Raw genomic sequence first — 23,325 nt, 5'->3', positions numbered from 1 at the left:
TCAGACATTCCTCCTCTGAATCACATGGCTTTGAAAGAATTTGATACACTGGAATGGTCGGCCTCAATTTCTATAACTTGGACCAAACGCTGTGCTGGCCGGATAACATGCATTTGTTCTCTCTATTTGTTGATGTGCAGTTTGCTCTTCTGCTCTTAGACTAAATATGAAAAGGTGGTGACAAACTTAAAGGCTGTGGAGAAGCAGTTAGAAGAAGCGCAGCAACAACTGCAGATGAGGGAGCTGGGCAATGCAGTGACAGGTAAAACAGCATTATGAGGTAAAGCGGTATGAAAGAAACATGTACATTTTTATGGCGTATTATCACCATGTCATAACCTTCCTACTTTGAAGTCCTTTGTGTGGAAAATGTGAACTTGTTTGCCAAGGTGAATGCAGAAACCGGATTTTGATGGGGAGAGATTGCAGAACTCTGAGGTGCTGAAGGATCTGGGTGTCACAGAAGTGAGTAAGCAGGCACAGCAAGTGATGAGGAAGGCAAATGTTTATTGCAAGGCAAATTGTAAATGAAAATTGTGACATTTTACTGCAGTTGAGCAGAGCCTTGGTGAGATCTCAACTTGCAAACTGTTGATCTCCTGATTTGAAAATGGATATAACTGTGTTAGAAGCAGTTCAGAAAAAAGTCCACTCAATTTATTCTTGGGAGAAAAATCTTACATGTTGAATAGGTTGGGCCTTCACTTCAGAAGTATGAAAAGTGAACTTATTGAAACATTGGGTCATGGCTGAATGGGATAGGGTAGGTACCAGAAGGCTGTTTATTCTGGTGGAGGAGTTTAGAACTGGGAGCACAGCATGAGAAGACTCCCTTTTTAAGATTGAGGTGAGATGTCAGGAGGTGGTTGGTATGTGGTGTTTGCTTCACCATAAATCTTTGGAGGTTGCTCCTTGAAGTTTTTGACAAGGCTGAGTTAAAGGAGCTTTTAATGGACAAGGTCCTGCAGGCGGGGGGGGGCTGCAGGCAGGCAGGAAGGTGGTGCTGGGACCTCCTGAAGAAGGGCTCATGCCTGAAACATCGATTCTCCTGCTCCTTGGATGCTGCCTGACCTGCTGCGTTTTTCCAGCAACACAGTATCAGCCCATAGCCAGATCAACCATGACCTTATCAAATGGCGCATGCTTGAAAGGTCAAATCATTTCCTCCGACTCCCAAAACCTATGTTCCTTCCATATAGATAATGCTTTCCTCTGCACCCTGTGTCTCATAGTCAGCAACAAGGTGAAAGATGAGTCAGGTCTGTGGTTTCAGTTGAAGGAAGGTGATTGCCAATCACACTGAGACAATTCATTTGTCCACCCTCAGACAGTGGTTCCGTTGCCTGCAGGAGACAAAGCCTTCCATTTCACATCCCACCTCAACAGCATAACATACCCTCAATATTGCAGCAACATGCCAAGCTTAATGATGAGATCACTTGCTGGTCTGGAGCCCAACTCGATCACTTTCCTGTCCCTTCCAAATGAGCCATACTCAGGGACACATTGGGAACAACTGTTGCTTTGGCACAGTGATTTAAGCCTAAGTGGCATGTCTTACCTCAAAGTATCATTTCTGGTGAACTTCCAGAGGTATTTGAAGCTGTGTGAAGTTGCTTACAGAAAGAGGGGCAAGTTACAACTCTTGATAAAGCAGAATTACAATGGTCAATAAAGAGGAGAGAAGAGGGAAATGTGGAAATTTTAGGGAATGTTTGAAAGCATCAGTAGATGATAAGATGTAGAGATCTAGGAAAAGGGTTCCAGAACAGGGCCGTACAAGCTGGACTTATTAAAATTCATTCACAGGATGTGGGTATCACCCACCAGGCCAGCATTTATTGCCCATCCCTAATTGCCCAGAGGGCAGTTAAGAGTGAACCACATTGCTGTGGGTCTGGAGTCACATCTCGGCCAGACCTGTTAAGTACAGTAATTTCCTTCCTTAGAGGACATTGGTGAACCAAATGGGTTTTGAAAATGGTTGTCATTCAATGATCTTGATTCCAGAATTTTTATTGAATCCAAGCTCTGCTATCTGCCATGGAAGGATTTGACCTTAGAACGTTATCTGGGTCTCTGGATTATATTCCTGATGAAGGGCTTTTGCCCGAAACATCAATTTTCCTGCTCCTCCGATGCTGCCTGACCTGCTGTGCTTTTCCAGCACCACTCTGATCTAAACTCTGGTTTCCAGTATCTGCAGTCCTCACTTTTGCCTCTGGATTAATAATCTAGTGATAACACCACAAAGCTATTGCCTCCCCATTAGCAATTTATGTAGTAAGATATAAGCAAAGTTGAATTAACAGAGATGAAAAGAGAAAGTATTGTTGATATCTATTTTTTTTTCTTGAGACGTGGGTCTGTCTGTGTTTTTACTCTCAGTTCCTCATGGTGTGAAGAGACAGGCAGGGAGTATGGACCTGGAGCTGCATGTTGGCCAGACCAGCAGGAGCGATAGGCTACCTTCTCTGGAGAACTTTGGTGAATCAGTTTGGTTTTCCAAGACTAAAGCAGCTCTTGTGACCAGTTTTCTGGTGCTAGCCCCTGATCTTGTTTTTAATGCAGCTTCACATGTTGGAAAATTCAGGGCTGCTTAGTCCAGTACCTTGCCTCATCGGCTGCTGTACCCCTCTGTGCTTAGGCCTGATTATGAGCTGCTCTGCCTGTGTTTATAAGCCTTCACACTTAATGATACGGTGCCTTCTATATTTTTAGAGGAAGAATGGAAAATGCGCAATGACTGCACTTTGCTGGAAATGGAGTTTCTCAGAAAACGAGTCCATACGTTTGAGGAAAGAATTGTTTCAGAGTCACAGATCAGAAAGGAGCTGGAACAAAAGGTAAAGCACCCAGAGTTTGAGGTGACAAATTATCACTGTGGTCTTCTGCTCCTTCACCATTTGTTTGCTGTTTTCCTCTGATGTGCGATCAGGAGAACCCCTTGAAAATTTCAAAGCAGTTGGCAGCAAACTGGATAAATACGCTCTTTTTTTCTGTTTACTTTGTGGAATTTACAAATGCCACTGGCAGAACCATTAGTAAAAACTTGGGCAAAATTTAAACTACAAAGGAGTATACAAATTTGAGGCATGATAAAGGGCTCATGTGGGTCTGATGTGCTATTGCTGCACACCGAAATCCCACAAGGCACAGGGACCCAAACAACTAGTCAAGTTGGTTTTGGACTTAATTGGCAAAACAATATTATGTCAGAATTCTCCAGTTCTTGTTTTGAAACATTTTATTTGAATGACTACATTATTGTAGTGATTTTGCTGAAGACCACTGGCTTGTAATGGTTGGGAATTTGCTTACCCTGGAGCATCAGTGAGACTGGGTGAACGTGACTGCAATTTGGATTGTCATGTGCAGCAACAATTGAGTCAGCTCCCCACGGAACCGTGGTTAGTAAATAGATTTCCCCACGTTTGCCTGTCACCCACTGATTTTGTCTCTTTGACTTGGTCAGCTGTCAGACCTGCAAGAAAGCTATGAGAGTGCCAAACGGAGTGCTCAGCAGCTGAGGAGAAAGAGCATGTGTTTGAGGTCGGAACTGGAGGACACTAAAGTGCTAATGGAAAGTCAACAGAGCCGGAACCACGAGCTGGAGAAGAAACAAAAAAAGTAGGAGTGACTTCTAGAGGAGCACATCGGTGTTATTCTTTGGCTGATTAATCTGATTGGGTGTTTCTCTTTGAGTGAACTACTTAGAGCTCGGTCACTCCTTCTATTCTGTTTGATACAGTGTTGCCTTAGCAGCTAATGGCCAAGTGTTTGTGGTTATGGGCTGGAAAAAAATCATTTGCAAAGGGGTTCGTGCTGTTCAGGGCTATCAAGGGAGATGTAAGTGTTGAGGATTCATCACTTTGTAGATATAGAGTAAGCCATTTGCTCACTTAGGAGCAAATTACTACAGATGCTGGAATCTGTAGTGAAAACAAAAAATGCTGGAAATCACAGTGGGTCAGGCAGCACCTATGGAGAGAGAGCAAGTCAATACTTAGAGTTTAGGTGACTCTTCATTACAGCAGTTGAAACGTTAGCTTGCTATCTCTCCACAGACCCTGCCTGACCCACTGTGATTTCCATCATTTTTTGTTTTCAGAAGTGAATTCACAACTTCATTACATTGTCAATGACATAATAGAGAGTGTTTTTTGAAATCGCAGCTATTTTCTGGTACTCTTCAGGATCCCTTTATGAAATTATCCTTTATCTGGTGACTCACTCTTGACTTATAAGCTCTCGTTTTCATTTTGTGGCCGATAGTTGGAATGAGTTATATGTACAAAGAGCACTGGATATTTTCCAGTTCTGTAAGAACCAGTTGCTTAACTATTTATGGAAATACATAAGAGGTGGTTATTACTCCTACTATATGGGCAGTCTCTGGGTTGTGAACTGGTTCCGTACTGCATCCATTTGCAAGTCGATTTGGAAGAGACTAGGACCCAAGGACATAACCTCAGAGTAAAGGGAAGACCTTTTAGAATGGTGATAAGTAAAAACTTATTCAGCTAGAGACTGATGAGTCTGTGGAATTTACTCCCACACAAGACTATGGAGGCCAGGTCATTGAGTATATTTAAGACGGAGATAGATAGGTTCTTGATTGTTACGGGGAGAAAGTGGGAGAATATAGTTGAGAGGCTTATCAGCCATGATTGAATAGGGGAGCAGACTTGATGGGCTGAATGGCCTAATTTCTGCTCCTGTGTCTTATGGTCTTATGTTTTGTATGCAAGTCGGAACACTATACAGGGCAATATAAAGTAGCCATTCATAAGCACAGGAAATGTTCCTTATGACTGGTCTTTAAAATTACACCCCTGTTTGGGATCACTTCTGTGAGTTAGACATTTATAAATTGGTAATCCCTTTCTACCGCTGTCCTTGAATATCGTCAGAAGTCACATGACACCAGGTTATAGTTCTCCAGATTTCTTTGAAATCACAAGCTTCTGATGAAGGTGCAGCGCTCTGAAAGCTTGTGATTTCAAATAAACCTGTTGGACTATAGCTTGGTGTCTTGTGACTTCTGACTTTGTCCACCCGAGTACAACACTGGCACCTCCACATCAATAACACACAAAGGGCAGGATGATTTGGATGAAGGAGTTTCCTTGCCATGCCATTTGAGGAGTCAGTGGGGAACACATCCCCACCTTTACCTGTTGCCCTGTGTCAATTTTGAGCAAAACTCCCCACACCCTAACGCTGACGTCCCACCCTAGAGAACAAATGTAAATGGCCAGCAACTCCTTACACCCAGCAGCTCCATGTTGGAGTAGTGGCCACTACTGGTACTGCTTAGAAACACATTTACTGCAAGCACATTCTCTGAATCAGGTGTTCTTTGAGCTGAGCACTTGATAGAATAGGAGAATATACATGTAAGTAGTGACCTAACTTTCCTGAGGATTGGCGATGATCATCAGACGACCACTGAACTCATATTTCCCCCCAATCTACACTGCTCCCCCTTCCCCACACCTCCCCCCACCCGATCTACCCTCCCCACGATCTACACTGCTTCCCCTTCACCCGATCAACACTGCTTCCCCTCCCCCCCCGATCTACACTGCTTCCCCTTCACCCGATCAACACTGCTTCCCCTCCCCCCCGATCTACACTGCTTCCCCGCCCCCCCGATCTACACTGCTTCCCCTCCCCCCGATCTACACTGCTTCCCCTCCCCCTCCGATCCACACTGCTTCCGCTTCCCCCCCCGATCTACACTGCTTCCCCTTGCCCACCCGATCTACACTGCTTCCACTTCCCCCCGATCTACACTGCTTCCCCTTCCCCCCCCGATCTACACTGCTTCCCCTTCCCCACAGACAACACTGCTTCCCCTTACCCTTCCCCCCGATCTACGCTGCTTCCCCTTCCCACCCCCCGATCTACACTGCTTCCCCTTCCCATTCCCCCCGATCTACACTGCTTCCTCTTCCCCACACCCGATCAACACTGGTTCCCCTCCCCCCCGACCTACACTGCTTCCCCTACCCCTTCCCACCACGATCTACACTGCTTCCCTTCCCCTTCCCACCCGAACTACACTGCTTCCCCTTCCCCTTCCCCCCCGATCTACACTGCTTCCCTTCCCCTTCCCACCCGAACTACACTGCTTCCCCTTCCCCTTCCCCCACGATCTACACTGCTTCCCTTCCCCTTCCCACCCGAACTACACTGCTTCCCCTTCCCCTTCCCCCCCGATCTACACTGCTTCCCCTTCCCCTTCCCCTTCACCCCGCCGATCTACACTGCTTCCCCTTCCCCTTCCCTCCCCAATCAACGCTGCTTCCCCTTCCCCTTCTCCCCAGTGTGGGCGGCACGGTGGCACAGTGGTTAGCACTGTTGCCTCACAGCGCCAGAGACCCGGGTTCAATTCCCGCCTCAGGCGACTGACTGTGTGGAGTTTGCACGTTCTCCCCGTGTCTGTGTGGGTTTCCTCCGGGTGCTCCGGTTTCCTCCCACAGTCCAAAGATGTGCAGGTCAGGTGAATTGGCCATGCTAAATTGCCCGTAGTGTTAGGTAAGGGGTAGATATAGATGTAGGGGTATGGGTGGGTTACGCTTCGGCGGGGCGGTGTGGACTTGTTGGGCCGAAGGGCCTGTTTCCACACTGTAAGTAATCTAATCTAATCTACACAGCTTCCCTTTCCCCCCCGATCTACACTGCTTCCCCTCCCCCCCCCGACCTACACTGCTTCCCCTTCACCCCCGATCTACACTGCTTCCCCTTCCTCTTCCCCCCCGACCTAAATGCTTCCCCCTCACCCCCCGATCTACACTGCTTCCCCTTCTCCCCCCGATCTACACTGCTACCCATTCCCCTTCTCCCGATCTACATTGCTTCCCCTTCCCCCCTGATCTACACTGCTTCCACTTCTCCCCCGATCTATACTGCGTCCCTTTCCCCTGATCTACAGTGCCACCCCTTCCCCTGATCTACACTGCTCTCCCTTCCCTCCTCCCCGATCTACACTGCTTCCCCTTCCCCCCCGAGCTACACTGCTTCCCCTACCCCCTTCCCTCCCCCGAGCTACACTGCTTCCCCTCCACCCCGATCTATACTGCTTCCCCTCCCCCCCGATCTACGCTGCTTCCCCATCACCCCCCGATCTATACTGCTTCCCCTTTGCCCCATCCGAGCTACACTGCTTCCCATTCCCCTTCCCCCCTATCGACACTGCTTCTGCTTCCCCCCGATCTACACTGCTTCCGCTTCCCACCCGATCTACACTGCTTCCTCATCCCCCCTCCAATCTACACTGCTTCCTCATCCCCCCTCCAATCTACACTGCTTCCTCTTCCCCCACCAATCTACACTGCTTCCCTTACCCCCACTTCCAATCTACACTGCTTCCCCGTCCCCCCTGATCTACACTGCTTCCCCTTACCCCCTCCGATCTACACTGCTTCCCCTTCCCCACCCCCGATCTACACTGCTTCCCCTTCCCCGTCCCCCCCGATCTACATTGCTTCCCCTTCTCCTTCCCCCCCAATCTACACTGCTTCCCCTTCTCACCCCGATCTACACTGCTACCCCTTCCCTTTCCCCCGATCTGCATTGCTTCCTTTTTCCCCCCGATCTACACTGCTTCCTCTTCCCCCCCGATCTACACTGCTACCCCTTACCCTGATCTACACTGCCTCCCCTCCCGAGCTACACTGCTCCCCCTTCCCTCCCCACCCCGATCTACACTGCTTCACCATCCCCTTTCCCCCCTGAGCTACACTGCTTCGCCTCCCCCCCGATCTACACTGCTTCCCCTTCCCCCCCCCAAGCTACTCTGCTTCCCCTCCCCCGATCGACATTGCTTCCACCCTTCCCCGCGCTACACTGCCTCCCCTCCCCCTTCCCCTTCCCACACCTGATCTACACTGCTTCCCCTTCGCCCCCTCTGAGCTACACTGCTCCCCCTTCCCTCCCCCCCGATCTACACTGCTTCCCCTTCCCCCCTCCGATCTACACTGCTTCCCCTACCCCCTTCCCTCCCCCGAGCTACACTGCTTCCCCTCCACCCCGACCTATACTGCTTCCCCTCCCCCCCGATCTACGCTGCTTCCCCTTCACCCCCCGATCTATATTGCTTCCCCTTTGCCCCCTCCGAGCTACACGGCTTCCCATTTCCCTTCCTCCCTAACGACACTGCTTCTGCTTCCCCCCTGATCTACACTGCTTCCGCTTCCCACCCGATCTACACTGCTTCCCCATCCCCCCTCCGATCTACACTGCTTCCCCTCCCCCTTCCCCCCCAATCTACGCTGCTTCCCCTTCCCCTTCCCCCCGCTCTACACTGCTTCCCCTCCCCCCCGATCTACACTGCTTCCCCTTCACCCCCCAATCTACACTGCTTCCCCTTCATCCCCCGATCTACACTGCTTCCCCATCCCCTTTCACCCCCAATCTACGCCGCTTCCCTTTCCCCTCCCCCTCCGATCTACACTGCCTCCCCTCCACCTCCGATCTACACTGTGTCCCCTTCCCCCCCCCACCCCCGATCTACACTGCTTCCCCCTCCCCTTTCCCCCCAATCTATGCCGCTTCCCCTTCCCCTTCCCCCCCGATCTACACTGCTTCCCCTTCCCCCTCCGATCTTCACTGCTTCCCCTTGCACCCCCACCCCCGATCTACACTGCTTCCCCTTCCCCCCCGATCTATACTGCTTCCCCTCCCCCTTTCCCCCCCAATCTACGCCGCTTCCCCTTCCCCTTCCCCCCGCTCTACACTGCTTCCCATTCCCCCCCGATCTATACTGCTTCCCCTTCCCCCTCCGATCTACACTGCTTCCCCTTGCCCCCCACCCCCGATCTACACTGCTTCCCCTTCCCCTTCCCCCCCGATCTACACTGCTTCCCCTTCCCCTTACCCCCTGATCTACACTGCTTCCCCTTCACACCCCGATCTACACTGCTTCCCCTTCACCTCCCGATCTGCACTGCTTCCCCTTCCCCTTCCCCCCAATCTACACAGCTTCCCCTTCACCCCCCGATGTACACGGCTTCCCCTTCCCCCCCGATCTACACTGCTTCCCCTCCCCCCCCGATCTACACTGCTTCCCCTTCCCCTTCCCCCCCGACCTACACTGCTTCCCCTTCACCCCCGATCTACACTGCTTCCCCTTCCTCTTCCCCCCCGACCTAAATGCTTCCCCCTCACCCCCCGATCTACACTGCTTCCCCTTCTCCCCCCGATCTACACTGCTACCCATTCCCCTTCTCCCGATCTACATTGCTTCCCCTTCCCCCCTGATCTACACTGCTTCCACTTCCCCCCCTGATCTATACTGCGTCCCTTTCCCCTGATCTACAGTGCCACCCCTTCCCCTGATCTACACTGCTCCCCCTTCCCTCCCCCCCGATCTACACTGCTTCCCCTCCCCCCCTGAGCTACACTGCTTCCCCTACCCCCTTCCCTCCCCCGAGCTACACTGCTTCCCCTCCACCCCGATCTATACTGCTTCCCCTCCCCCCCGATCTACGCTGCTTCCCCTTCACCCCCCGATCTATATTGCTTCCCCTTTGCCCCCTCCGAGCTACACGGCTTCCCATTTCCCTTCCTCCCTAACGACACTGCTTCTGCTTCCCCCCTGATCTACACTGCTTCCGCTTCCCACCCGATCTACACTGCTTCCCCTTCCCCCACCGATCTACACTGCTTCCCTACCCCCACTTCTGATCTACACTGCTTCCCCTTCCCCCCTGATCTACACTGCTTCCCCTTCCCCCCTGATCTACACTGCTTCCCCTTACCCCCTCCGATCTACACTGCTTCCCCCCCTCCTCAATCTACACTGCTTCTCCTTCCCCCCCGATCTACACTGCTTTCCCTCCTCTCCGATCTACACTGCTTCCCCTCCTCCCTGATCTACACTGCTTCCCCTCCCCTCCGATCTACACTGCTTCCCCTCCTCCCTGATCTACACTGCTTCCCCTTTGCCCCCACTGAGCTACACTGCTTCCCCTTCTGCTTCCCCCGATCTACACTGTTTCCCCATTCCCCCTCCAATCTATACTGCTTCCCCTTCCCCCACTGATCTACACTGCTTCCCCTACCCCCACTTCCGATCTACACTGCTTCCCCTTCCCCCCTGATCTACACTGCTTCCCCTTGCCCCCTCCAATCTACACTGCTTCCCCTTCCCTCCCCGATCTACACTGCTTCCCCTTCCCCCCGATCTACACTGCTTCCCCTTACCCCCTCCGGTCTACACTGCTTCCCCTTCCCCCCCGATCTGCACTGCTTCCACTTCCCCCTCTGATCTACACTGCTTCCCCTTCCCACCCCTATCTACACTGCTTCCCCTTTCTCCTCGATCTACACTGCTTCCCATTTCCTCCCCGATCTACACTGCTTCCCCTCCTCTCCGATCTACACTGCTTCCCCTTCCCCCCCCCGATCTACACTGCTTCCCCTTCCCCCCCCCGATCTACACTGCTTCCCCTTCCCCCCTCTGATCTACACTGTTTCCCCTTTCTCCTCTATCTATACTGCTTCCCCTTCACCCCCCGATCTACACTGCTTCCCCTTCACCCTCCGATCTACACTGCTTCCCCTTCCCCCCCTCTGATCTACACTGTTTCCCCTTTCTCCTCTATCTATATTGCTTCCCCTCCTCCCCGATCTACACTGCTTCCCCTTTCTCCACAATCTTCACTGCTTCCCCTTTCTATCCCGATGTACACTGCTTCCCCTCCTCCCCGATCTACACTGCTTCCCATTCCCCCCGATCTACACTGCTTCCCCTTCCCCTTCCCCCCCGATCTACACTGCTTCCCCTTCCCCTTCCCCCACTGATCTACACTGCTTCCCCTTCCCACCCCGATCTACACTGCTTCCCTTTCCCCTTCCCCCCAAACGACACTGCTTCCCCTTCCCCTTCCCCCTGATCTACACTGCTTCCCCTGATCTACACTGCTTCCCCTTCCCGTTCCCCCCAAACAACACTGCTTCCCTTCCCTCCCCCATCTACACTGCTTCCCCTTCCCCTTCCCTCCCCGATCTATACTGCTTCCCCTCCCCCGTTCTACATTGCTTCTCATTTCTCCTGAGTGCTTCATACCCAGTTTCCTCAGAAGCTCCCAATTTCATCTCCATCAGGTCACTCTTTCTCTGGTCATAGAGAGGGGGCATGCAGTGAGTACGCGTGAGTTTCATGCCATCACTCTGTCTGGTAAGTTTAAAGTTCCCGCTTGAATGGACAATAGTCTATTGGTCTATAGTTGGTTTGGAGCTTAGTGTTCAAGTTGGCACAACAGGTGATTTGGTAAGTGTGTCGGGTTTTAGTTGGTAGTTAGATTTGGGAATTTGTCCGCGGTGTCATGGACAGCCAGGAAGTTGAGTGGGGAATTGAAATTGTTGTGGTGTTTCAGTGTAAGTGACTGGGAGGGGGGGTGTCTGTTCTCGAGTCAACCAGGAGTCAGTCTCGAGGTTTTCTGTCTCACGTTTTCTGGGTTAGCACCATGGAACTGTCCAAACTTTCTAATGCCACCTCAGGTATGGGGAAGTTTCTTGAATGTTCTGGAAAGAAGGAAATTGCCCTTCACAACTTGAAACATCCAGGTCCTTTTAAGTTTTTAAGAACTAATTTGTATCGGAGTGTTTGATATTACTGTTGGAGAGTTCATTAATTTCCTTCCAGGAATCTTAGCAAACGTCAAGCCTGTTCAGATCCGGCAATGCAGTCAGGTCTGTAGTAAAACTGCACACTTCCTTCGTTCTAAAAAGGGTCATAGAGATGTACAGCATGGAAACAGACCCTTCGGTCCAACCCGTCCATGCTGACCAGATATCCCAACCCAATCTAGTCCCACCTGCCAGCACCCGACCCATATCCCTCCAAACCCTTCCTATTCATATACCCATTCAAATGCCTCTTAAATGTTGCAACTGTACCAGCCTCCACCACATCCTCTGGGAGCTCATTCCATACACGTACCACCCTCTGTGTGAAAAAGTTGCCTCTTAGGTCTCTTTTATATCTTTCCCCTCTTGCCCTAAACCTATGCCCTCTAGTTCTAGACCCCCCAACCCCAGGAAAAGACTTTGTCTATTTATCCTATCCATGCCCCTCATAATTTTGTATAAGGTCACCCCTCAGCCTCCGACGCTCCAGGCAAAACAGACCCAGCCTGTTCAGCCTCTCCCTATATCTCAAATCCTCCAACCCTGACAACATCCTTGTAAATCTTTTCTGAACCCTTTCAAGTTTCACAACATCTTTCCGATAGGAAGGAGACCAGAATTGCACGCAATATTCCAACAATGGCCTAAGCAATGTCCTGTATAGCTGCAACATGACCTCCTAACTCCTGTACTCAATACTCTGACCAATAAAAGAAAACATATCAAATGCCTTCTTCACTATCCTATCAACCTGCGACTCCACTTTCAAGGAGCTATGAACCTGCACTCCAAGGTCTGTTTGTTTTGCAATGCTCCCTAGGACCTTACCATTAAGTGGAGAAATCCTCCTAAGATTTGCTTTCTCAAAATGTAGCACCTTGCATTTATCTGAATTAAACTCCACCTGCCACTTCTCAGCCCATTGGCCCATCTGGTCCAGATCCTGTTGTAATCTGAGGTAACCCTCTTCGCTGTCCACTACGCCTCCAATTTTGGTGTCATCTGCAAACTTACTACTGTACCTCTTATGCTCACATCCAAATCATTTATGTAAATGAGAAAAAGTAGAGGACCCAACACCGATCCTTGTGGCACTCCACTGGTCACAGGCCTCCAGTCTGAAAAACAACCCTCCACCACCACCCTCTGTCTTCTGCCTTTGAGCCAGTTCTGTATCTAAATGGCTAGTTCTCCCTGCATTCCATGAGATCTAACCTTGCTAATCAGTCTCCCATGGGGAACCTTGTCGAATGCCTTACTGAAGTCCATATAGATTACATCTACTGCTCTGCCCTCATCAATCTTCTTTGTTTCTTCAAAAAACTCTATCTAGTTTGTGAGACATGATTTCCCACGTACAAAGCCATGTTGACTATCTCGAATCAGTCCTTGCCTTTCCAAATACATCTACATCCTGTCCCTCAGGATTCCCTCCAACAACTTGCCCACCACTGAGGTCAGGCTCACCAGTCTATAGTCCCTGGCTTGTCTTTACCGCCCTTCTTAAACAGTGGCACCATGTTTGCCAACCTCCAGTCTTCCGGCACCTCACCTGTGACTTTCGACGATACAAATATCTCAGCAAGAGGCCCAGCAATCACTTCTCTCGCTTCTCGCAGAGTTCACAGGTACACCTGATCAGGTCCTGGGGATTTATCCACCTTTAACCGTTTCAAGACATCCAGCACTTCCTCCTCTGTAATCTGGACATTTTGCAAGATGTCACCATCTATTTCCCTACAGTCTATATCTTCCATATCCTTTTCCACAGTAAATACTGATGCAAAATATTCATTTAGTATCTTCCCCTTTTTCTGTGGCTCCACACAAAGGCCGCCTTGCTGATCTTTGAGGGGCCCTATTCTCTCCCTAGTTACCCTTTTGTCCTTAATATATTTGTAAAAACCCTTTGGATTCTCCTTAATTATATTTGCCAAAGCTATCTCATGTCCCCGTTTTGCCCTCCTGACTTCCCTCTTAAGTATACTCCTACTTCCTTTCTACTCTTCTAAGGATTCACTCGATCTATCCTGTCTATACCTGACATATGCTTCCTTCTTTTTCTTAACCAAACCCTCAATTTCTTTAGTCATCCAGCATTCCCTATACCTATCAGTCTTCCCTTTCACCCTGACAGGAATATACTTTCTCTGGAATCTTATTATCTCATTTCTGAAGGCTTCCCATTTTTCAGCCGTCCCTTTTACCTGTGAACATCTGCCTCCAATCAGCTTTTGAAAGTTCTTGCCTAATACCGTCAAAATGGGCCTTTCTCCAATTTAGAACTTCAACTTTTAGATCTGGTTTCTCCTTTTCCATCAGTATTTTAAATCGAATTGAATTACGGTTGTTGGCCCCAAGGTGCTCCGCACTGACACCTCAGTCACCTGCCCTGCCTTATTTCCCAAGAGTAAGTCAAGTTTTGTACCTTCTCTAGTAGGGACATCCACATACTGAATCAGAAAATTGTCTTGTACACACTTAAGAAATTCCTCCCCATCTAAACCTTTAACACTATGGCAGTCCCAGTTGATGTTTGGAAAGTTAAAATCCCCTACCATAACTACCCTATTATTCTTACAGATAGCTGAGATCCCCTTACAAGTTTGCTTCTCAATTTCCCTCTGACTACTGGGGGGGTCTATAGTACAATCCCAATAAGGTGATCATCCCTTTCTTATTTCTCAGTTCCACCCAAATAACTTCCCTGGATGTATTTCCGGAAATATCCTCCCTCAGCACAGCTGTAATGCTATCCCTTATCAAAAATGCCACTCCCCCTCCTCTCTTGCCTCCCTTTCTATCCTTCCTGTAGCATTTGTATCCTGGAACATTAAGCTGCCAGTCCTGCCCATCCCTGAGCCATGCTTCTGTAATTGCTGTGATATCCCAGTCCCATGTTCCTGAGCCCTAATCTATGAAGACCATCCCTGAACCATCCTGTGGATTCTCTGAACAATGAAGATATAGAATAAGAGGTTCACATTTCAGCAAGTCCTATTTTACTGTCAGCATGACGCCAATCATAAGGATTATGGTCACCCTGCCATTAAAATTATGAACATGGAAATATCAACTGAATGCATTTTAGTGTTTGTCTGGCAACATTACAGCAGTCGTTTCTAAGTTCATAACAATTTATCTTCAAAATGGGTTATGCCATTAAAGGAGAGGAGCAGCAATCCATTCCCCTTTTACAGTTCTGATATGGGTTGCCTTTTCCATAAAGAATCCCTTTCGGTTCATTGGCAAATTACTCTTGGATTTGTTTTGAGGTAGAAATTGATGGCTTCATTGATGGCCTGAGGGATTGTCCACTGACAGACCTTCAATGACTAGCTTTCCCTCTCTCATGACGTTTTCTCCGGTTATGTCCCACTTTCACTGACAAGGTTCGATATGGAGCTGGCTCAAGCTCTGGGGGAAGCTGCCTTTGAAAAGACCCTTCGTGAGAAAGTTATTCAGGAAAACCAAACTTTGCGGACGGAGCTTTATCGGTCGCAGCAGGATGTGCAGGTGAGGCACAGATGGCAATGTGACTCCTTTCACCCTCTAGTAGCTTGAATCTATAGATTACTCATCATGAGTGGGGATCACCATTGCTCATGTCATTTAAGGTGGAAGGATGCCCCTATGATGAGTGATGAAATCCTTGTTGAATAGCTTCTTTCCAGCTGCTAAGAGCTGTGCTGTCTTTGTCCTTGAGTTGATAAGGTATTATCATCTTGCTCTTCTTTGGCTTTCAATTGCAAGTGTAGAGATTAGGCAGTAATCCTGGAGCACCAATCTGTAGAGACAGGCTATTGGAAACATGACTGGGTTGCCCTCCTTTCTTTGTAGGGATCCTTAGCTTACCTGAAGTCCACACTTATGGAAAAATAATACATTCTCTGACTCATGTTGCAAAGAACATTCATGCAGTTGTTACTGTCTCAGATTCCTAACTTCCATCAGTGAGTTCATGAGCAGAGATGTGTTGGAGGTCCTGTCCTGTCCACTTCAATATGTTCCTCGCCACTTGCAACTATCCACACTTACCATGGGCAATTCCTTCATACAATCATCGAGTCATAGAATTCTACAGCATGGAAACAGACCTTTCAGTCCAACTTGTCCATGCTGACCAGATATCCTGAATAAATCTAGTTCCATTTACCAACATTTGGTCCATATCCCTCTAAGCCCTTCCCATTCATATACCCATTCAGATGCCTTTTAAATGCTGGAATTGTACCACCCTCAATCATGTCCTCTGGCAGCTCGTTCCACACATGCTCCACAATTTGAGTGAAAAAGCTGCCTCTTAGGTCCGTTTTATATCTTTCCCCTCTCACCTTAAACCTATGCCCTCTAGTTTTGGACTCCCCTACCCTGAGGAAAATGCCTTGTCTATTCACCCTATCCATGCCCCTTATGATTTTATAAACCTCTATAATGTCACCCCTCAGCCTCCGATGCTCCAGGGAAAACAGCCCCAGCCTGTTCAGCCTCTCCCTTTCTCTCAGGCTCTCCAACCCTGGCGATATCCTTGTAAATCTTTTCTAAACCCTTCCAAGTTTCACAACATCCATACTATAGCAGGAAGACTAGAATTGAATGCAATATTCCAAAAGTGACCTAACCAATATCCTGTACAGCTGCAACATGACCTCCCAACTCCTATACTTACTGCACTGACCAATAAAGGCAAGCATACCAAATGCCTCCTTCACTATCCTGTCTACGTAGGACTCCACTTCCAAGGATCTATGAACCAAGATCTCTTTGTTCAGCAACACTCCCCAGGACCTTACCATTAAGTGTATAAGACCTGCCCTGATTTGCCTTTCCAAAATGCAGAACCTCACATTTATCTAAATTAAACTCCATCTGCTGTGCCTTGGCCCATCTGATCAAGATCCCATTATACCCTGAGGTAAACGTCTTTGCTGTCCACTACACCATCAACTTTGGTGTCATTTGTAAACTTACTAACTATACCTCCCATGTTCACAGCCATTTATATATATGACGAAAAGCAGTGGACCCAGCACGATCCTTGTGGCACACTGCTGGCCACAGGCCTCCAGTCTGAAAAGCAGCCCTGCATCACCACTGTCTGTCTTCTACCTTTGAGCCAGTTCTGTATCCAAATAGCTAGTTCTCCCTATATTCCATGTGATCTAACTGTTGGACAGTTAACGCTGACCATGAACCATTGTGTTGGCAAAGAGTTGATTAAATCTTGGACAGTTCAATACATTCTTTGCACTTCATTGTCTCCCTGCTGTAATTATAGTTTTATAAAACTCTTCTTGGCTCCCTGTATCCGTGTAATGGCCAACATTTATGTCGTAGATAATTCTGTGTCAACGTGTTCTCAACATAACTAGACTGGTGTAGTGGGAGAAACGAGGATATCATGGATCACAAGCTCAGAGAGTTTAGTGCCTTTTAGAAAGATGGACTGGTGTTTATAGAATATAGGAGCAGGAGTAGGCCATTCAGCCCTTCAAGCCTGCTCTGCCATTCAATGCCATCATGGCTGATCATCCAGCTCAGTATGCTGTTCCTTTTGTCTTTGATAAAGTCATAAGAGGACCAAATAAAGACTTGGTGGATTATGGTTGCTTATTTGAAACTGTACATTCCTTTGGTTGGATGAGATTGGGGAGTACTTGCAGGTGCATGGTAGGACAGGGTTGACTCAGCACAGCTTCATCAACGGGAGGTCTGCCTGACAAATCTGTTGGAATTATTTGTGGAGGTAACAAACAAGTTAGACAAAGGAGAGCCAGTGGGTGTGATCTATTTAGATTTCCAGAAGGCCTTTGACAAGGTACCGCACAGGAGGCTGCTAACGAAGGTAAGAGCCCATGGTGTTGGGGCAGGGTACTGGCATGATTAGAGGATTGGCTGACTGGGAGAAAACAGAGAGTCATTTTTAGGTTGGCAGCCAGTGACTTGTGGAGTTCCACAGGGGTCCCTGTTGGGACCACAGCTATTCATGTTATACATTAGTCAACTGCAAGATGGAACTGAGGGAATTATTGCTAAGTTTGCTGATGACACAAAGGTGAACAGATACTGATGAGAAAGCAGGCAGACTGCAGAAGGACATGGACAGGCTACGAGCGTAGGCAAAGAAGTGGCAGATGGAAGATGTGGGAAATACTTCAGAAATCTGAAGCACAAAGGGAGTTGGGGGTCCTAGTTCAGGATTTTCTTAAGGTTAACATGCGGGCTCAGTTGGCAACGAGGAAGGCAAATGCATTATTAGCATTCATTTCAAGAAGATTAGAACACAAACAGAGATGTATTATTGAGGTTGTTTCAGGCTCTGTTCAGACCACATTTGGAATATTGTGAACAGTGTTGAGCTCCATATCTAAGGAAGGATGTGCTGGCATTGGAGGGGGATCCAGAGGAGGATTACAAGAGTAATCCTGGAGATGAAGGACTTGTCACTTGAGGAGCTGTCAAGGACTCTGGGTCTGTACTTGATGGAATTTAGAAGGACGAGAGGGATCTGATTGAAACATACAGAATACTGAGAGGCCCAGATAAACTGGACATGGAGAACGTGCTTCCGTTAGTAGGAAAGACTAGGACCTCAGGGAACAGCCTCAGATTGAACGGGACGATCCTTTAGAACTCTGAGGAGGAGGAACAGTTTCTTTAGCCCTGAGGCTGATTAATCCATGGAGTTCATTACAGCAGAGGGCTCTGGGGACTAAGTCAGTGGGTGTATTTGTTATGGACTAGGCCAGACCCCTCAAAGCATTTTTAAGCAGGTAGCCCAGACTGTAACTTTGCTATTTGTTTTCGCTAAGTCTGGAGTGGATATTCCCAGAATGAAATGGCTGGTTCAACTGCCAAGTTTTAAACAAACAGAATTTATTTACAAAATTACAGAATGAAACACAAAGAACAGAAAACAGAACTCTGGAGAACTAATCCTGCCCAAACCCACTTTAAGGATGCTGTTCCAAACATACTTGTAACAGTCCCAATACAAACATCCCTTAATGATACAGATAGCTTACAGTTTGTGAAGTCAGAGAGAGAGAGGTCAGTAGCTTGTTTCACACATCCCCTACTGCACCTGAATTGACTGACGTACTGAACTGAATTTAACAAAACCCTCTAATCTCAATGAAGGCTAGCTATGCAGCTAGCTAGCCACCCCTCTTTGAATATACCGGTTTTTCTTAAAGACATGAAAGCTTCTGGCCTGAAGCACTATCTGTTAGGGGTAAACAAAGGGACCCCAATAAAACTTTCAAATCCAGCCTAGTTGGAGCCTGGCAAATTACCCCCTGTCTGAAAAATAGCTCAAGGGCATAGTAACCTTGTAAAAAGAACCAGTATTGTGATATATTTAAAACAGATAGATTCTTGATTTGTAACAGGATCAATAGCTACGGGGAGAAAGCAGGAGTATGGGGTTAAGAGACATACCAGCCATGATCAAACGGTGGAACAGAGTCGATGGGTAGAATGGCCTAATCCTGCTCCTGTATCCTATGGTCTTATGTAATGATGAAGGTATTGGTGTTGTTGTATAATACTTATAGCCCTCATGTCAATTCATCCTCAAGAAACAGTGGGGGAATGTATGCCCTGAAATCAATGTCCATGTTTGCGGATTTTTTTCCACATATTAGACATGAGGGAATCCTAAAATGAGAGACAGCGAGGGAGAATCAGAAGGTCGGACAAACTTGCCCACTGTCCCTACTCAGTGCTTGCAGAATAGATATTGTATATAAATGCCTGGTGAAGCTTCTCTATTATTCCACTTCCACAGTCAATCAGGGATTGGGACTCACCTATGATTTCTCTGCTCCTAAATGTGAATAGTATTGTCACTTGAACACACAAGTACTGCAGCAGCAAGGTCTTGATATTGACCTTAGCAAGAAAGTCAATGCAGTCTTTTTAAAAAATTTCTGTCTTGTTTGACAGGAAAAAGAATCTGAAGTCACAACGCTAAATGAGAAAATAGCAGAACTGCAAGTGGAACTGGGTGACCTGACATCTCGTGAGCCGCAGAGCAAGGAGACTGTGGCCCAGATAAAGAAGCAGCTTCGACATCTAGAGGCTACGACAAAGGAGCAAAGTAAAGAGATCAGTGAGCAAGCGGGAACTATAGAACAACTGGAACAGGTCAGCCACGACCTGATCATCCAACAACCAGCCACCAATTTTAACTTGTAGCTTTCTGTCTCCAGTCTAAAGCAGGAGGCTTGGCAATTGTGCAGGAACTCAAAATCAAGCCTCTAAACCATCTGCATTCAGACATCTCAGTAGAGGGGCTACTGTCTAGTAAGCAAGGGAAGGAACTTTGACCAATAATCCTTCCCTATTCTATGAACCCTGAGCCCATTGCAATCTTTGTCTAGCTGGATCTGTCACTGATTGAAGAAATTTCTCGTGCTGCTTCCCCCACATCCCTCAACCTTTCTTATTTCCAAGCTCTCGCAGCTGCCTGGAAATGTTTGCGTAGCTGTTTTCAGTGTGATTCTATTGGTTATTTGATCTCTGTCCCACTGAGATGTCCTTGTATTGTTTCCCTCTCAGGAAGGCTAAATTTTCACCTGTTAAGACATGAGAGCCTTGAGTCAAATGGACTTTGAATTGTGATACCCCACTGATGGTGCAGTCACTGTGCTATCACATGGAAATTTCTTGCTGTTGTGCGATGATGGGTGGAAGGGGTTAAGTTGATGATAGATGTCCCATTGGACAACTGGTCCTCCAGATTTGCATTTTTGCTTAGTAGCTGTCCTATTGCAGAAGCCAACCTCTTCAGTGCTCTCAATTAGAGGAAGGGAGCGATAAACAAGAATGGAATTGGCTTAAGACATACTGTTGAATTCAGTCTCAGTAAATCCAAACTAACCCAGAGTTATCACTATTGTGCATGCATTTACACTGGCAGATACAGTCCAAGGCATCACTGGGCAAGATTGCTGGCTTTATGTGACTTAGTGACCATTGGGTGGAAGTGAGGATAAGGCTCCAATCCTCTGCGCTTTTCCCCTGATTGAAGAGATTATGAATACTTACAGCCTCAATGCAGCCAATTTCCCAAATGTGTCAGTGGGGCTGATGGCACCACTTTCTCTCAACTTCAGGAGAGATGGGTGGCTGTAGAAAGCTTCACGGTTTAACTCATGTGGTCTCATGAGTTCTCACTCCTGTATAACCACTCATTCATTACTGCTGAATGGCTTCATTGGTACCCCAGCTTTGCAAAATCCTGGCGACTGGTCTTCCATTGGCTGGATGCATGTTGGAGGTGATGAGGGACCTCCTGCCGATTGGTCTTCCATTGGCTGGGATGCTTGTTGGAGGTGATGAGGGACCTCCTGCCGATTGGTCTTCCATTGGCTGGGATGCATGTTGGAGGTGATGAGGGACCTCCTGCCGATTGGTCTTCCATTGGCTGGGATGCTTGTTGGAGGTTATGAGGGACCTCCTGCCGATTGGTCTTCCATTGCCTGGGATGCATGTTGGAGGTGATGAGGGACCTCCTGCCGATTGGTCTTCCATTGGCTGGGATGCTTGTTGGAGGTTATGAGGGACCTCCTGCCGATTGGTCTTCCATTGGCTGGGATGCATGTTGGAGGTGATGAGGGACCTCCTGCCGATTGGTCTTCCATTGGCTGGGATGCTTGTTGGAGGTGATGAGGGACCTCCCAGAGCTGGTTGCCACGGTCTGCACTATCCAGATTTTCTGGGAAGAATCTGCTTTTTGATGAGATGAAAAGGGCAGTGAATTGATTTCTATGTCAAATCAGGAATACCCTTTGAACTTCCAGCATGTGTTATATATTTAAAAAGCCCACTTTCACTGAGGACAGAGAAACCATAACATGTTTAATTTATAAAACCACAGAAGCATGCGTTTTATAGTTGCTTTATTAATTCAGTGTGGCGAACGATTGGCCAACAGCATAAATGATCATTCCGCTAACCAGGTTTAAAAACCCAGTACAGGACAGTTAGTTATTAAATAACAGAAGTAACCGATGGTGCATTGACAGAACTGCGTCTTTGGGTTGCCTGGTTTTCAACTCACCCAGAATGATGTGCAAATTCTTAATAGGAAGTAACTTGAAAGTGGAATGTGGCGTTTTATTATTTAAATCAGAACAGGAGAACCTTCAGCCTATCACGCCTCTTCCTACAATCAATGGGTTCATGACTGATCAATATCAAGCCAGCTCATTACCAAATCCTAATCCAGTAACCACTCCCTCCCTATTCTCCTGTCCCAGGGTAACTGTTAGTTGCTGACTGTTGTTAATTATGTCTGGCTGTACCCCAGTGAGCAGACTATTCTTTCAGAAAAACAAATGGAAAAAAATTCAGGAAAAGCAAGAAAGACCTTTTAACCTGGAACATGTTGGCTGATGAAATGTTTATGAAGTTGTCTTGATGTTGCAGTATATTAACTGATTATTTTCCCATTGTTTTAACCTCTGTTTGTTCTCATTCTGCAGTTGGTTTCTCTCTCTGTTTTATATTCCTACTGGCTTCCCACCGGTTTCCTGATTGGTTCTCATTCTTTAAATTTTGTTCTCACTTTTCCTTAGTATTGATACTTAATTCTCAGTCCTTTTCATTCCCTCTGCCTGCATTTCCTTCTTTTTCACTCCCTCCATCTTTCTGCTTTTCTTTTCCTATGAGCTTCCTTCCTCAGCACCACTCTTTGCTATGAGCTGTCCTCTTGCTCTCTCTCCTTCTCTCACTTTCTCCTCATCTTCCTGTCCCTTCGTTCAGATGCATTTACGGTTTGAAATCGAGATGGAACGACTGAAGGACATTCATCTAAAGGAACTGGAAGACAAGGAGGAAGAGCTGGAGGATGTTCGCAAGTCATGCCAGAGAAGGGTACGTTTCTCATGGTGCCTTGTAACACAGTGTGTGTGTCAGATCTATCCTTGTACTAACTGGGTACTAACATATATAGTGCATATATGTTTCAAACTCACATGAGGGCAGTCTTTCTTTCTTTAATTAGTTGTGAGCATCCCTGACTAAGCCACAGCATATTGTTAATTCCCAATTTCCCTTGAAACGTCAGTGGTCAGCTGCACTGAATGGCTGCAGGCTTTTGCTTTAGTTGCATCCAATGGTTAGAAAGGGAGTTCCAGTTTCTTTGACTCAGTGACCATGAAGAGATGGTGATATAGATCTGAGGAGAAAGTAAGGACTGCAGATGCTGGAGATCAGAGTTGAGAGTACGTTGCTGGAAAAGCACAGCAGGTCAGGTAGTATCCAAGGAGCAGGAGAATCAATGTTTCGGACGCAAGACCTCCCGATGAAGGGCTTATGCCCAAATTGTTGATCCTCCTGGCCCTCAGATGCTGTGCTTTTCCAGCACCACACTCTTGCCACAGATCCGAGCCAGGATGGTGAAGGGATGCCTGCTGGCCTTCTCCTTCCAGACGATAGAGGCCGTGGTTTGAGAGGCGCCATTGAAGGAGCGAGGTCTCTTGTTACCACCGTGCCTAGGTGGTTCAGGGAATGGATGAAGTGCATTGCCAATTTGGAACACCGTCTGGCGAAAGACGCTGCTTCACCCGAGAACCCTGTCATCCACTTTGAGGTCTTGTGTAGTTGTGCTCTTGAAGACAATTCTGATAGGGTGGAGGAGCTGCTCTAATTGCTGTGTGAGGCCTTTGAGCAGCTCAA

At 47.7% G+C, this 23,325-nt stretch overlaps 1 protein-coding gene across 6 annotated transcripts in view; it reads left to right on the top strand.

Annotated features, from left to right (window-relative positions):
- The window catches only part of LOC140488098 (unconventional myosin-XVIIIb-like), a 483,418-nt gene that overhangs the window by 357,598 nt on the left and 102,495 nt on the right, over positions 1-23,325 (top strand). For all 6 annotated transcript variants that reach the window (XM_072587853.1, XM_072587851.1, XM_072587852.1 and 3 more), the window contains 6 exons: positions 160-262; positions 2,722-2,846; positions 3,476-3,630; positions 15,033-15,156; positions 19,588-19,788; positions 22,411-22,521. In XM_072587853.1, the coding sequence (XP_072443954.1) occupies positions 160-262; positions 2,722-2,846; positions 3,476-3,630; positions 15,033-15,156; positions 19,588-19,788; positions 22,411-22,521 (819 nt within the window). The remainder of the gene's footprint in view (positions 1-159; positions 263-2,721; positions 2,847-3,475; positions 3,631-15,032; positions 15,157-19,587; positions 19,789-22,410; positions 22,522-23,325) is intronic.

Source organism: Chiloscyllium punctatum, chromosome 17, assembly GCF_047496795.1.
Source record: "Chiloscyllium punctatum isolate Juve2018m chromosome 17, sChiPun1.3, whole genome shotgun sequence".
NCBI classification, from domain to species: domain Eukaryota; kingdom Metazoa; phylum Chordata; class Chondrichthyes; order Orectolobiformes; family Hemiscylliidae; genus Chiloscyllium; species Chiloscyllium punctatum.
This window is presented reverse-complemented; position numbering and strand designations above follow the sequence as displayed.